Source organism: Neopelma chrysocephalum, unplaced genomic scaffold (assembly GCF_003984885.1).
Source record: "Neopelma chrysocephalum unplaced genomic scaffold, ASM398488v2 Primary Assembly neopelma1_101, whole genome shotgun sequence".
NCBI classification, from domain to species: domain Eukaryota; kingdom Metazoa; phylum Chordata; class Aves; order Passeriformes; family Pipridae; genus Neopelma; species Neopelma chrysocephalum.
This window is the reverse complement of record NW_020897764.1, coordinates 3,122,844-3,137,020: the sequence shown is the minus strand read 5'-3', so window position 1 is coordinate 3,137,020 and position 14,177 is coordinate 3,122,844. Positions and strand designations below refer to the sequence as shown.

The 14,177-nt window shown below is 46.9% G+C and overlaps 1 protein-coding gene and 1 long non-coding RNA gene across 3 annotated transcripts in view; one reads left to right on the top strand and one right to left on the bottom strand.

Annotated features, from left to right (window-relative positions):
• The window catches only part of OXSR1 (oxidative stress responsive kinase 1), a 90,702-nt gene extending 82,742 nt beyond the window's left edge, over window positions 1-7,960 (bottom strand). Inside the window, exon 1 of one of the 2 annotated variants that reach the window (XM_027695477.1) lies at window positions 7,780-7,960. In XM_027695477.1, the coding sequence (XP_027551278.1) occupies window positions 7,780-7,849 (70 nt within the window). In that variant the 5' untranslated portion in view covers window positions 7,850-7,960. The remainder of the gene's footprint in view (window positions 1-7,779) is intronic. The other variant, XM_027695478.1, reaches the window with a different exon arrangement.
• A 452-nt stretch (window positions 7,961-8,412) lies between these two features.
• LOC113973460 lies at window positions 8,413-13,381 on the top strand. Its single transcript, XR_003536223.1, has 2 exons — window positions 8,413-8,533; window positions 12,776-13,381. It is a non-coding gene; the product is annotated as an uncharacterized LOC113973460 (long non-coding RNA).
• Window positions 13,382-14,177: the final 796 nt, after the last annotated feature.

Sequence of the window (14,177 nt, the reverse complement as noted above, 5' to 3'; positions counted from 1 at the left end):
ACTCCATGACAAGAAGCGCTGTCTTTAATTTACGAATTTTCAAGCCATCGAGATAAGCTAATATTGTGCTGCCTGCCTGAAGCTGGAGATGGCCTGAAATTCCCCACTGCAGTTTCAGCTGCCTCATTTCCCTCAACAGGTATCAGCTCGGAGCACAACCAGCTAATTTTCTTAGGAAAAAACATTCTCTAAGTGCTCTCATCCCACAGCCATTAACTCGCTCTCTCACTTTTCAAATACCATCATTTTCCACTACTCCCTGCACTGTTTTCAAAGCTTCCTTTTCAGAAGAGCTGGAATAAACCCTGGAACCTAAGGAAATCACCCTGAAGACTGAAAATGAGCAAGAGACTAACTTAGACCCAATTGAAATTGAAAATGCACAACCTGTCCAACAGTAACTATGGAGCTTTCATCCAGTGTTTAGGAAAACATCAGTTTTATAAAACATACGGCAAATTGCCACAAGATGCAATAATCTCACACCCTGACCACAAAGCACCTCAATACAATTCCACATTCACAACTAGTTTTTTTAGACATTTTCCTACCTGACAACACTCTTCCCTCTAATGAACTGTAAAACTTTGTCAATTAACTTTGCTCCAAGGAGAAAAACAACTTCAGTTCTTCCACACAACAAGCCAGCAGAGGATACCACAGGACAAGCCACGTGCTCAGTCAGATCTCACCAGAACTAAGGTGGGTACTCAAGGTCAAATTTTCACTCCACAGTTTTAACTTAATTCAATTCTGTGGATGGATGAAAAGGGAACACCATCCTCCCACACAGCTTTATTAATAGCAAGGTGCTAGCAGGAAAAAGAGTAAAGTTTGCACTTAAATTACCATTCATGACCATAAAACAGTAAAATTTTGGCAAAACCCGAGGAGAATTTACTACAGTAAGAAATGATCACTGAAGTATTTCAACTCACACTATTCTTTAACAGCTGCTTGTGCCTTTTCTTTCTAGAATGAATTTACATAGGCTCATTTCCTGCCTACCCATTGGGGAGAATGCTATAAAGTCAGCTTAGCATGAAACAGTGAAACGAAACAAAACAAGAATTTTTTCTCTCCCCCACCCCAAACTCTCAAGACAAAGAGGATAGAGCAGAAAATTGAAATCTGGCAGAAAATTCAACCCTCATTCAGAAAAGCTTTTTTGTATTCCCTCAAAAATGCATTTTAATTTGGCTGAGTTATGAGAGTTTGAAGGTGTTGTTTCCCAAGCATTCAGTACAAGTTGTATGAAACTGTAATGGATGGGAGGTGGAAGGAAGATTTGGCTAAAATGGTAATTTTGTGAGAAAGTGAATCAGTGCTCTGAATTTACTCTGTGCTTCATTCATGGGTGGGATCTGTGAAGCCTTTAAGACTTGAAGACAGTTGTCCCCTGCAGACTTCACAGTGTGCAGAACCAAAGAGACCTCAGAAATCCTTGCAAGGCACGTTAGACTCGTTTGGTAGAAATTTACACATAACCAAGTATTTTTTCCAGGATGGAATGTCTCGTAATGACGAGAAAATCTGTGTTAAGCAAAAATTCTGTGTGAGGTGATGCACATCAGGAAACAACAATCTTTAAGAACCTTGGGAAGTGGTGAAAGGACTTGGGGAAAAAAAAACAACATTGCTGTTGAGTAGTGGCGAAAAGAAATACTGGATTTTTCTTTTTTGCACTCGGATCATCACAAATCCCTACCTCTTGCACTGTGTGACAAGGCCACCTAATACAGTTAAAACCAAGGAATATGCAGGCTGTGATGATCATCATGAGAACCCCACACATGAGCAGAGTTTCAAGGCAAACAACACACTCAGACAACCTAAGGGATCAAACTTACAGCTGGCAGAATCCCACACTAAGGTCAGTCCCTTGGTTTATGTTCATGCACGAGAGGAACATGAGAGAGGCTGAAGCAGCACCACAGACCCAGAGAGGTACCTGTACCCCTGCTGTCATTTAGCTGTAGTTACACCATTTGTTGAAGTGATCTTGTCTTACTCAAGCCAGACAAGTGTGATTTTGTTCTTAGCCCAGCTCCCTTCATTAGCATATGCATTATTTTGCATACCAGAGGCACCACATCCCTTCTCACACACCAAGAGCGATGGTGACCTTCTGATAAAGAGCCGGGACTGCCTGTCAGCCAGGGACCTAACCCTGTCTCTGAGACTTTCCCGTGTGGCTGCCAGGAAGAGAGACAGAGTTTCACGTGCTTTTTAGAAATGTCAAGGCTGAACTCCCTTAGGTGAACTCACAGGAAACTGCAGCAACTTTGAGAGCCAAGTTCTTCATATCCGTGTCTCAGTTGTCTGATTCTAAAGGGAGTGCAGGATAATAGGCTCAACTCATCTAGAAAGTCCCGGCATCTTGATATTTCAAAGATTTTGCAATGCCAAATTCCGCTGCTCCAACAGCTATTCTTCTACACCCACAAAGCCCTCAAGTCTGTCTCTCCCTATTAAGAAAGTTTAATAACACCGAGTTTACAAGCACTCCATTAGCATGTCCACAGCTAAATTTACTGCTGCAGAGATTTACGATGGAGATCGTGCATTTCTGGGGAAATCTTCCAAGAAAATTCGACCAAGATGTAGTTTTTCGCAACTCACTAACACAATTAGCAATAAGACCCACTGTTATTGCCATCACTTTGGAGAGCTCCAACTTTTATTAAAAGATTACATCCCTAGACACTGGCTTGGTGGGCAAGCTGCTAACACTTGGAAAGAAGAGAGGTGCTGCCAAGTTTAAATAGACAAATGTTCTGGGGAAGAGCTGATTCTCCTCAAGATTTCATCAGCTGCAGAAGGAAGAAGCCTCCCAGGCGTGCATTTGTCAGCCAGCACATCCACCCCTCAGGTGTGCTCAGGAGCACAGCACAGCAAAACATCCAAGCACCAGCCAAGAGATTTGCATTAAATTGAAACTATTTAAATGAGATTATTGAGAAATGAAAGTGTTAAACATTAATCAGTACAGGTACATAACAGTACTGGATGCAACTGCTACAGAGAAAACACTCACAGGAAAGCGTGAGCTACTTCCACATGAAGCATCCCACATGTTGATTTTTTCCTTAATATCTCAGAATAGCTGAAAGCAGTGGGATCTGTCTCTGCTCTCCCCTCAAAGCAGCAGGCAAGGCTAACAAGGATGTATTGTCCCCAGCCAGCCTCCTTCACCACTGCTTGGCTTTCTAAGTCCTCACTCCGCTGCTTTGTGCATTTTATCCTTCTTCCTATCAGGGCACAAACAACAAAAGCACTAAACAAAGACACACACACACCTTTTGCTTCCATCTCCCCAGAGGTGAAAAGTGACTCACTTCAACCTTGTTCTAGTAGCGCGACAGCATCAAAGGTCTTACAGGAATGAGCTGTACCAAGTATCCAAAGGAAAGGTAGCCTGGATGCAGGAGTAGCCTGGCTATTCTGTCACACTCAGGAACACACAAGGTATATTTGTCTACACCCAAGCAGCTGAGAAACTGGCACTGAGCATCTCCCACTTCAGTGCCCAAGCAGATCAAATACTATGAATGACCACTCACACTTTTTTAACATATCTACATTTGCCCAAAGTTAATTTTATATAAGCTTTAACATAATACAAAACAACAAAGGATTTTCTACCAACTTTAAGTGGAAAAACGAGCACAAAAAGCAAGTCTTTAAATGAATTAAGCAGCCTGAATACTGGGAATACGGTGTAGGAATCAATTTTGCTCAGCTAAGCTGGGGGGGAGGAGTGGGAATCCGTGAGGAAATGCTAAAACAAAACATATGGCACGAAGACTGAAGCCTAAACACTCCATTTAGAGCTCAGGCAGTTATATTTTATACAGGGTAACATTTTTCTTGAATGGGTTTTAAATAGTCAGGTGTGTGAAACTGGGTGCAGCCAGCACACGGGCACCACAGGTAGCAACCAACACCGTGCTCCAAAAAAGAAACCTAAAAAGTTATCATTGGACAAAAGCCTCCGGTTCCAGCTGGTTTTTATATCCAAAGACTCCTGTCATACCTGGTGAGCACCTACAGGCTGCTCTTTTTCAGTGGCAGTGCTTTCTCAGTGCGTGAGACAACTACACAAGCACCAGATGGGTGACCACAGATATTTTGACAAAATTTGGGGAAGTGGAAATTTTAATTCTAAGAAGCTCCTCTGTACCTGCAAAAGAAAATTTCTCCCACACAGGCCACATATGCTCGCATGTAGAGCTTGGGAAGAATGTGGCTACAAACCTAAATATTCAACCCCAAAAGATCAACGTGTTCACAGGCAAAGCCTGACTCCAAAGCTACAGAAACTGCAGTCATTAAAAATCCTAATCATTCTGTAAATGGTGACTTCAATTTTCAATTTAGGCTTGATTTCTGAGGGGATAAGAAACTCCCACCACATCTGCTCATGTAGCCTGAGCTGTCCTCGCCTCGCTGCGAAGGAATCTGTCAGGGGAGAGAGGGCACAGGAACAGAGCATGGGAGCACTCCCACCACTAATTTATCTCCTGCTTCTGGCACAGGCTGTTTGCAGCAGAGGGGATGCTCCTAAATCAAACAGCCACAGCCAGCACAGCTCTCATCTTTCCAAAAAAGTAGCAAAACGAGAATGACCCAGTTCCAACCAACTTCACTACTGCTACCAGCATTTCCAACAGGAATTGTGAGATCCAGGGAACCCACGTGTGTGAGTATCTGATCAGCACAAGCAGCATGGGGTCAAATTTTTTTCAGGCTTCAAAAAGAAGACTGCAGTGATTTATATGCAATCCACGCTCAGAAGACTGACCACCTTCACAACCACCAGCACAGTACAGACTACATTCTGCTTTTTAGATGAAAATTCGAGTATCTCCAGAGGCCTTATTCACCTGCAAAATTATGGCTACTCTGGGGGGACATGTCACTGAAATGTTTTATAAATTATTTCCTCTACCCCAGCTCCACTTTATCCTTTTTTAACTTAAAGTCAGGTTCTCATCCTGATCAAGGTTCCTTGATTCAATGTACTAGAAGTTATTTAAGCCTAAGGAGGCTACTCAGCAGTTATTAACACTAACCAGGCATAATCAAGACAGATATTAATCCATACCTTTATAATGGCATGAGTCATCCCCAGTGCTGAGTAATCCCTTTTTTTATAGTATTAGCCAGACTCAGGAGGGCAGTTTTACAGCAGAAGTTCTCTTTGCAGGTAGAAAACTTGCACTGTCAATTCCTGCACCAAAACAGTATGGAACCATCCACACCCAATAAAAGCCACATATGGCAATTTTCAGGCAAAACCAGCACAAATTAAGGAATTAGACTACACATGGATTTCCTTAATTCCAATGTGGAAAAATAGCTGAGCTGGTAATCTCAAAATTTACTCTAAATTTTAAGATTAATGTGTTTTTTTTTTTTCCATCAGGAAACAAGTTAAATCCTTTAAAAGCACCAGTGCAAGGTTCATCTCCTTCCACACCAGGACGCCTCTTTGTTCTGTGCTGAAAGACCTTTACAGCTCTACGTTAGTAAAGAGAGTTCAAAAAAAAAAAAAAAAAAAAAAGCAACCCACCAAAAACCCCCTTGAGGTTTACAGGAGACATGAAGCAGGAGGCAAGGCAGTCCAGCTCAGTTAACACAGTGACATTTTGTCCCACAAATCATATACATGCTAGGAAACTTGCGTCACATCTCCATCCAGGCCGCTGGCAAACACACCAGTGTTTGAAAGGAGTAAAGGGGGGGCGGGGGACAGGAAAGTTAAAAAGAGAAACCATATGTTTGCAATATACACATCTCAGTGTACACTCCATCACAGGCCAGAATGCCAACACAACCCCTGAGTGAGCAGGCAACGTCCAGAAACTCGGTTTGCAGAGGGACAGGGAAAAGATATAGAAGAAATGAAGTACTTTTTACTGATTCCTCCCCAAGTTCTGTCAGTTAACGTGAGACAACACATCTCTGTGCTCCTCCTAATACTCTGAAGTGGGATGTGCCTCTCCAGCAGCAAGTTCTCCCAAGAGCAGAAGTGTATTTACATTCCCTTTTGTTCCCATCCCACCCTGCTTGCCAGCTACAAAGAGGCAGATTGTCCATTCGCTCCTATCCTTGGATACTGAAGGTCCAAATCCTCGCTTTGTGCCACCACAGCACTCCTTTGCAGGCTCTCAAAAGAAAAGGAAGTATTTCCTACACAGACAAATCCAGTTCTCTTTCCCCAGGAAATGGGTAAATGGGTGGCATGTTCTGCCCCTTCCTCCCCACACCTGTATCTCCCACTCCTCAAAGAGGTCGAACATCTTCCTCCCCAGGGCACATTTTCCAGAGGAGCTTTAAAGGGTTGGTCTGTAGGATTACACCTTCCCTGTCTTCACAGAGAGTTTGTCTCTTTCCTAAAGCACTGCTGCTTCCCCTAAGCAAAGGGAGAGGACAAAGCCTGATCCCACAGAGCAACAGGGATTTCCAGAAGGATTTCCCCCCCTCCACAGCTTTAGTTCCTTCCTACTTTTAAAAAATGCCAAGTATTTAATCTCTTAAAACAGCATTCTCACAAACTCTCCCACCTTCCTTAACAGAAAACAAGCCTCCCCACGAGGCAGAGATGGAAAGCCTGGGCATGACAGCGCTACGTCATTTAGAAACTTCAAATAAAAGCACTCTCAGAGAGATTACTCCAAAAATTAACCTCCTTCCTAAAAGCCTTCGGCCAGGAGCCTGCCCTGCCACCTCCTGCTTTATTCAGTGCCTCCGGAAAGCCAGACGGGAGGCACTGACCTTAGAGTCACCTGTGGCACCACCTCTGATGTGTCACACACTCGCCCCAGAGCAATATATCCCTCACACACACCCCAACGAAATGGTCGAGACAGCCAATAAATCAGTACAGCGGGAGGCCTTTGGTAACTGGGCAGTTTAAAGTGAAGAGAGAGTAAGGAAGGAGCAAAAAAAAAAAAAATCATTTAATGGAGAGAGCAAGGGCTGGGGCCTCGAGCTGTGAGGACAATGAATGAAAACGCACAGCAGCAGCAAAATCCCAGGATAAAAGGCTCGTTCGGCGGCTCTACCAAACCCTCCACGCAGGGACCAAAGCAACGCGGGGCTCCGAAAGTGCTGAGAGAGGTGTGACCGCCCCAAAACGATCGGGGCTAAGCTGTGGAGTTCCCTCCTGCAGACCCCCTCACACCCAGCACATCCCAAACCACACCGTGGCGGGGAGCAGAGCCCCCCCAGCACGGACCCCGTCCCGCTCCCCCCGGCGGGATGACACGCACACCCTGCACGGAGGGGCGGGCAGAGATCGGGGTGAACACCCTGACCAGGGTGTCCCTGCGACCAGCCCAACCCTGCTGGGGACGGGGCAGACCCACATTCCCCTGCCGGGGTCCCTCACACACGTCAGGAAGGGCAGCAGAGGGGACCCCCGGACCCTCACATCCCTCAGGGCAGGGGGACAAACCCTCTCACACCCTCCCGTGGCTGAAGCGGGGGGTCACACAATCCCGCTCCTTGCTGGGTGTGCAATAGGGACCCCCCTCAGCTGAGGGGTACCCCAGATCCTCACACCCCTTAGGGCGGGGGGGACAGACCCCTCACACCCTGGCTGAGGGGAAGGGGGGGGTCACACAGTCCCACTCCTGGGCGGGGGGTGTGTGACAGGACCCCCTTGAGCTCAGGGGGGTCTGACCAACCCCTTCCCTCAGCGGAGACCCATACACTCCATCCCCTCAGCGAGGGGCTCCGCGCACCCCCTCAACCCTCCCCACGGCCGCTCACCGATGACCTCCTGCAGCTCGTAGTCATCTTTATTGATGGACCAGGGCAGCGCGCTGGGCTCCTCGGCCATGGCCGCGCCGCGCCCGCCGCCCTCCGCGCCGCGAAGGGGAGCGACCCCGAGGGGTGAGGGAGCGGAGAGGAGGCGCCGCGGATGCCCCGGCTACCCCTCCGAACCCCGGCCGAAGTCCGGCCGAGCCCCCTCCTCCTCCTCCTCCTCCTCTCCCGCCGCTACCGCCGGCCCGACTCCGGCCGCCGCCGCCGCTTCCACCTGCCCATGCCCGGAGCGCCGCGCGTCACCCGCGCGCGCCCCGCCCGCCGCGGCCGGGGCGCCGCCCGCCGCCATCTTGAGCGTGGCTCAACGACCCTCCACCCACCCACCCGCCGCCACGACCGTGGCTACGCCACGGTTTAGCTCGGTTCGCCACCACCGCCCTCGGGGGACGGGCAGGTGAGAGGAGCGGGGGGTGTGAAAAGCGAAGGGTGGAGGAGGAGTCCTTAAGGAAGGGAAGGGCGGGGATGCCACACACAAGATGGCGGCGGTGCGCAGCGGCCCCTCCCTCAGGCACGGGGTGGGAGGGGCTGGCGGTTTAAGGCGCAGTGCGGGCGGTGATTGACTGCCGGCTGCCGGATCCGCCGCTCCTATTGGTGGAGCGGCTGCCAATCAAGTGCTGCCCGTCTCCAGGGTCCCTGTGCCCGCGGGGCCTCGGGTCGGGGCCGGGCCCGATCCTGCCCTGAGGGGATCCAGAGCCCGAGGGTGGGTGTGGAGCGCGTCCCAGGCGCACATTCCGTGTTCAAAAATAGTCCCCGGGGTGTGGCGGATCAAGAGGTTCGCTCTTCTCGCTGCCTCCGAGAAGGAGGCCAATATCATCATCTATTCTCCAGTGTATCCTTCTGCCTGCTCCACGCTGCAATTCCAGCGTTCTTGGATGTGACCCTACACGCTCGTGGAGATGTCCAGCACCCTCATCCTGTGGTTCATGGCTCCGTAGCTGAAGCTTTGTTGTCTGGATGCATTCAGGAGTACATCTGGTGGTCACTGGGGAGAACAAATTGGGATTAAAAGAGTGAGGAATAGGAGGCTGAGTGGCACCATGGACCCACAAAAGCTGATCTATGTGTGTGTGTGTGTATATACATATCTATATATACTTATATATATATATACACTTACATATGTACATACATACATTTAAAATGTTTGCTGGTTGAAGATCTAATTTTTTTCCCCAACATAAAAAGAGATAAAACAGTATCTCACTGTCACCAGGCACGGCAATAACCATCAGGAAAACCGACTGGGAATCTCAGTATCAGGTTTCATTCTTCTCTGTTGGTCACTGTTCTTCCTGTGTGGCTTGATGTCAGGCACTTCTGCGAGTCAAAGAACATCAGTTATATGTATTTTTAGCCTATTAGGACAAATTCCTGAGATGCCTCTGGTGAACCAGGCTTTGTAGAGGGCCACTGCCAAAGGCATGGTCTGACCACAGTGTTTTCACTTGTGCACTAATGCAGGACACCAACTCCTTCCTATACCCTTTCTTTGTGTCCTACAGAAGCCCCATAGCCCCATCTCACTCACTGCTGTGCAGGCACTCCACAACTCTGTCATAAAGCAATTCCGACTGTAAACCTGTTTGTTTTCCTGCTTGTGTGCATTAAACGTTCCCCTGCTGAGCAATTTTTAGTATTTGCTAAATATGCTTTAATTACTGCTCAGAACTATCTCTGTGATCTTATAACCATGTTATAAAAGGAGTTTATATAGCAATTAAAAACAGCTTTTACCCCAGAGCACGCACTCGGGTAACCACTCTCATATTTCTGATAGCTAACAGCATGTTAGAAATGGATCTGAGCCAGACATCAACAACAAAAAGAGACTTATAAGGTTAATTTTACCACAGTGGTTTAAATTAAGAACCATCTTTTGGATTCTCTGATTTCGGGCTGAAAATCCTCCCCCTGTAGGCAATGCTAAATCTCTGTTTCTTTAGACCACTGCGGCAGGATTATGTCCACAATGAACCTTGTTCTTTAAGAATTACCCCAGACTTTGATTGGAATTAAAATTTAAAATGTGCACTGACAAGACCACCAGTGGCTACACGAGCACAGAGAGTTGAGTGCTGCATTTTAGTTCTCCAGCTCTGCAATGAAAAATGCATTTCCACATTTTTAACCCAAATCTCTCATTCACACAGACTACAGCTCCCATAAATTTTGTATTATTTTTTAAACGAACTCAGCATTTTTAGTCCCTCAAAAGTCAGGGGTTGCTGTTTCATTCATTCAGAGGGTTGTTCCAACCTGAGTCTGTTGACAGATGAAAAAATGGAGCTGGATTCCACAGAGCTTTTATTCCTTAGCCAACTTCGGGCCTCCCAGCAGCACCTTCTCCTGTTTCATCGTTTCTGCTCATCCTACTTTTCCCGATTTGCTTTATTTTGCCTGCCTTGTGTAGGCTGTGAGCTCCTCAGGGCAGAGGCAATGCCTCTATTTATAAAAGAGCCCGTGAAGTGGTGCTGCTGAATCAAGTGCTCTGTTGGAATAACAAGAAATTTTAGTTGCAATCTGAAGTGGAAAAGCAGTTTCCTGGTGTATCCACCTCCTCCCTGGATCGGGCTTTAGGGGAGACCGAGAAGTGGGAAAACTCCAGACATCTTTCAGGTGGAAAGGCTGGAGCCTGAGAAGAAAAAAATCTCAGAGCTTAGTTTCCTGATTTTTTTGACTTCCAGTAAAACACCACGGATCAGGGCAGGCAGTGCCCTCCTCCCATGGATTGGGCTGCAGAGTAGAGGCTTTCTCCTGGCTCCTGCATTTCACTGATGTCCTGGGGCTCGTGTTCCACTGTGAATGGCCTTGGCACACCAGGCACACGGCACATGCTCTCACACAAAATGCTCCCCTTCTCGTAAGGCACATGGTTTCCTGCCTTTCTGGGCCAATTACTTATTGTTTCAACGAAACTTACTGGCACTGTGCAGCTCTTTGCCTGGTTTTTCCGTCCATGGAATCTTGGCTGTCGTAAAGCTGATGTTTAACGCACACATTGGTGGCTGTGATACTCAGCACACAGACATTACTACCTTTAGTACCTGGAAAGGGTCCTTGATTGTTTATGGATTTTATCAGCAGGTCGAGGGAGGTGAATCTGCCCCTCTACTCCTCTCTTGTCAGACCTCACCTGCAGTGCTGCCTCCAGCTCTGGGATCCTCGGCACAGGAAGGACATGGACCTGTTGGAGCAAGTCCAGAGGAAGCCATGAAGATGCTCCAAGGGCTGGAGCCCCTCTGCTCTGGAGACAGGCTGGGAGAGCTGGGAGTGTTCAGGCTGGAGAAGGGGAAGCTCCAGGGAGACCTCATTGCAGCCTTCCAGTACTTAAAGGGGACCTATAAGAAAAATGGGGACAGACTTTTTAGCAGGGACTCTTGCAAAAGGCAGCAGGGAATGGCTTGTTTGAGGGACAGTCAATTTAAATTAGATATAAGAAAAAAGTTCTTTATAATTAAGGTGGTGAGGCACTGGCACAGGTTTCCCAGAAATGTGGTGGATGCCGCACCCCTGGAAACATTCAGGGCCCGGTTGGACAGGGCTCTGAGCAGCCTGGCCTAGTGGAAGATATCTCTTCTCACTGCAGGGGGGTTGGACTAGATGGCCTTTAAAGGTCCCTTCCAACCCAAACTGTTTTATGATTCTATGATCATCATCGCAAGATGAACATAAACGAACTTCATTCACACTTGGGTTGTAGAAAACTAGTTTGAACTCCAGTTTGTGTATCCAGGCCCTGCCGTTTTCATCTTTCTAGTTGTGTAGCCTCTCAGATATGTAATTTTTTTCTTGTTAGTGTTGAAGTTGCTCTTTCAGCACGGCCATGCAGAGGCATTTGCTGTCACAGCTCAGTGCTGTTCGGGGCCGCAGCATTTGTTGGTTAAAGGCTCTTTAAGGCATCACAGACCTCTGTCTGTGAGTGCCTGTGCATTGGCTCCCACGGCCGGAGCAAACAATGGCAGTTAATGTGCCTGTGGAACTGCCTGGCACGGGCCTGGTTTGAGGGGAGCCCAACAATGCCCATTTTATTGCCCTCAGAGCCGGGCAAGCGCGTGTCGGCGAGCAGAATGCCTGACCTTGTTCCGCTGCAAAATCTGCCTGCTGTTCTTTCTTCGTGGAAACACTTCCAGGTTTATTGAAGGGACCTCACTCTATCAAACAGCAGCTGATTATTTCACAAAGCACAAGGCAGTTTCCTCTCTAGTCAACAAAGGCAGGCACTGCACTTGTTCTCCAGGGCTTTCTCCTGGCAGATTTGCTTTGGGTTTGGAGCAATTAAGCGAGGACCCTGCAGCAGAGGAGCAGTGCTTTAAAACCCTCCAACTACAGCAAGCTTTTAATAGTAGTTGTTTTCAAAACACAAGCCAAATGCCACTCTAAACCACACCTTCCTGAGGGATCCTGTATGCTACTCTGTATCTCCACCCCTTCACTGAGCCCAGGTGTGCTAAGTCATTTTAAATTCAGCTCTGAGGTCACTTTAAAGTCAAGTAGCTGAAGGCCCGGTTTTAACAGGTGAATTCTGGTTTTCACAGGGTGTTTACTGAAACCAGCTTTGGCTCTGCAAACACACTTCTCATCCCATCACCCTGCCTCTCAACAGGAGCTCTGTGCTGTTCTCTTACTTCCTCCACTGAAAATATCACCCGGTTTTTAAGCTCCAGGAAACAAGTGAAGAGTTTTTGACCAAGACAAAGTTCTTCTTCTTCTTCCTCTTTTCTCATATGTTTATGATTTTGTAGTATATAAATTGAAAGGCAGTTAACCCTCTCTGTAACAAATTAAAGCTTTGCTGCCTCCTTCAAATCTAACATAAAATCAATGCTAGGTTTGAGAAATAATTATAATAAGATCTTGGTTATCACATACCTGAACCATAATAATAATCAGCCCTCTGCTCTGGTTTACACTAATGCTTTCTCCATACCTCTTTGTCTTACAGAAGCCAATGAAAGACACTTCACATGCTTGTGCCTCTTTTTGCCCTGGGAATGTCACAGCTCCTGAGGGCAGAAAGGTTTTCCCACTGGCATCTTCTGTGGAGTGTAAATCTCCATTATAAAGCACTTTCTAAGCAGCTGAGCAGGACAGGGGATGAAAATATATTTTAGAGCTTTTCTCCTCGTTGTTGAAACTGCAAAATAAGCCCGATGAAAGCATCCAGAGCCTGATGGACAAATGGATACCCCTGGGCTGACTCTTCTGCAGCTGATGAAGGGTGGCCAAGGACTGTTGGTTCTATGATTTAAAGCTTTGCCTGTGTATTTAAAGCCATTTTGACATGTCTGGACATAACCCCTGACAGAGCTCTTGGAGAATATCCCCTCCTTGCCACTTGCTGTTGAAGCAGAGAAGTCTCTGGATACTCCAATCTCCTTCTGAGCATTGGCCATGGCAAGATTGAGCACAGAAAGCAGTTTTTGGAGGAGACACTGCTGCTCCCAGGTGTGCAGCACAGCATGGATACTCTGTCAGCTGGGAGTGCTTGGACCCCATTTACAGCTGGCAGACTTTGAAGAAATAAAATAAAACATCTTTTGTAACATTACAATGGAGCAAGAGGAATTCTCTTGAAAGGCATTGAGAAGAGAAACCCTAGAAATAGAAAGATAGGATTGGATGAGATTTCATTCAATTCTTGTCATCTGGGAATAAGATTTGTGAGGGAATATTGTTCTTATCCTTATAAATGGCCAATATCTTCTTGAACCCAGAGAAGCAGAGGCCAGGCAAGGTTTGTGGTTCACATTAGCAGATTCTAATGACATGAGTTTACAATAATAGTCTAATAGTTCAGTGTAACAGTGACTCATGGCTTATTACTGTGGTGATAGGAATGTAAAGAGATCTCCTTTGAAAAAAAATCTATTTGGATAGTTCACATCCTTTCCTCCCTACTCATGAATTCCTGTGCCATTGACTGCTGGCTGCTAAAAATAGGATTCTTTTTGTGTATCTAAAGGAAAACCTAGAATCAGAGAGACAGTTGGAGGGGACCAAGGCCCTTCCATACAGAGCCTTCAGGAAATATTTGTAATGAAAGCCCTCTGAGAGTGCAGGAATGTTTTTAAAAGATGGGAACAATCTAAGAAGATATTTTGGAAGGAAGAAGGAGAGGAATTAATGAATCACAGCAGCTCCCAGCTTTGGTATTTTGCACCATGGGGATGGGAAGATTCATCTCTTTATTAGGTACAGGACCAAGCTACAGCTTTGTCTTGGAGAAGCTGTTCCACTTCGGCAGCAGCAGAGGAAATTCCAGGGAACAGCCCAGGATAAGCCCTCTGGGCTGATGAGACTTCCTAGGAGTCACTTGAAATTCTTCAAGTCCCTTAAGGACAGCA